General features: G+C 37.3%; 1 protein-coding gene across 1 annotated transcript; it reads right to left on the bottom strand.

Moving 5' to 3' along the window:
• Window positions 1-364: 364 nt before the first annotated feature.
• On the bottom strand, window positions 365-1,112 carry LOC147609357 (uncharacterized). The gene is made up of 3 exons (XM_086787557.1): window positions 1,068-1,112; window positions 717-973; window positions 365-614 (listed from the first exon to the last, which is right to left on the bottom strand). The coding sequence occupies exons 1-3, from the start codon at window positions 1,088-1,090 to the stop codon at window positions 472-474; spliced, it is 423 nt and encodes a 140-aa protein (XP_086643683.1). The 5' UTR covers window positions 1,091-1,112; the 3' UTR covers window positions 365-471.
• Between the last annotated feature and the right edge of the window lie 524 nt (window positions 1,113-1,636).

Below are 1,636 nucleotides of genomic sequence, written 5' to 3'. Positions count from 1 at the left end.
CCGGGACATCTTCATTAGAGGAGTCAAAGTACTTGAATGAGTAAACTAGCACGGAATACTTAATGACCAATATCCAAGTGGTAGGTGGTATTACTAAGGAGGGGATAGTAAAACAATGGTGTAAGAAATTAGCGAGGGGGGGATTTTGGAGGGACAAGGAGGCAACTCCCATGGAGACTACTTGTGCTCCAAGAGGCTTTATGTCAATGGAGACAAGTATTGGACCCGCGCGTTGCTGCGGCCGACAGGTAGAGTTCTAGAAAAAATAAACTCAGTTTCTCCAATTTAGGTCATGTTTTAAGTAAACACAATACATTATTTCAAGTGACTTTATATATATATATCTCAAAATAACATCCATGTCTCGTAGATTTATGGCGAAAACAAAAATATCATAGTAATGTAGCATACGAAGATGCAAAAAAGGACCAATATTACATATTCTCAAAATGCACCACAAAATACGTATTCTCAGTCAGTAATGTCAGAATCAACAAATTGAATTCTTCTCTTGTGAGAAGGATCATTCAATTGTCTCCTCATCACAATACGCTCTCTATTGTAAAGCGGTGATCCATCCCGCACATGCTCTACTATCGATGAATGCAAAGGACCTGCACAAACGAAACAATGATAAATCAAATCTGCACATAACGACACATCGATAAATAAAATCTCAAAAAAATCTTATAATAGAAAAACATAATCAAAATTACCTCGTACAATAGAACATCGAGTGGATGGTACATGAGGAGCTCTAGTATAAAACGCATAACGAATACCAATGGCCATGATGGATGTAAGAAACACCCACTCATCGGGTACTGAATACCCCTCAAATGATGCAAAGCATCTGTCCATCTCTCTCCAAAACAAATAGACACCCCACTCCTCATCAGGAACACCAATCCCGTACATCTCGATGCCTTCGTCGACAACTCTTACCATAAACGTATCAATGTCATGTAATATCCTAAAATCAAAGCATAACAAATAGGTTATACAATTATTTATATATAGGTTCAAAAAATATTCATACAATGCCTAACAATTACACTTATACTTACCCATCCCTATAAGCATCAATCATAATCCCTGCTACGTGACCTGCAGCAGTAATAGGAGCTGACCATAGCGGTGGCTCTGTATACAGATAGACATTAGTATAGAATGTCATGTTCCATACTTTGTAATCAAGAAAAGTTAAGCAAATATAGAGAAAAACTCACGTTCTATCCTCGACAAAGGCATGTCCAATGTAAAGGTAATCTCAGACATGTCTGTAAACAACAAAAATAGGTACTTTTACCATGGACAAATATGTATAAAAAAAGAAATCACAACAAAATTAATCAAATTGCAGAACTTAAATAAGAAACCTGACTTGTCACTCTGAAGTCATCAAGATCTCCTTATAAACAATATTGTTTGTTGTAGGTGTATAACTTTGAAGATCATCAAATGAACACTCCACATTAGCGTTATCCTCAAGTAACACCTTCACAGCATGAGGAGACCGTGCTCGTGACAACGCGACATACAGTTGTCCATGAGTAAACACTGGAGTCACCAAATACAACCCCAAGACATTTAGGGTTTGGCCTTGTGATTTGTTTATTGACATGCCAAATGCCAG

Source organism: Cibotium barometz, chromosome 51 (assembly GCF_041138505.1).
Source record: "Cibotium barometz isolate CiBa-2024 chromosome 51, ASM4113850v1, whole genome shotgun sequence".
Taxonomy (NCBI): Eukaryota; Viridiplantae; Streptophyta; class Polypodiopsida; order Cyatheales; family Cibotiaceae; genus Cibotium; species Cibotium barometz.
The sequence above is the reverse complement of the archived record's forward strand: the minus strand, read 5'-3'. Positions and strand labels throughout refer to the sequence as shown.

Coding starts and splice junctions, on each gene's coding strand:
- LOC147609357 (XM_086787557.1), bottom strand. CDS start 1,090: ATGATTGATGCTTATAGGGATGG. Junction 974..1,067: donor ATTGATGCTTATAGGGATGG/GTAAGTATAAGT, acceptor CTTTGATTTTAG/GATATTACATGACATTGATA. Junction 615..716: donor TCGATGTTCTATTGTACGAG/GTAATTTTGATT, acceptor TCGTTTGTGCAG/GTCCTTTGCATTCATCGATA.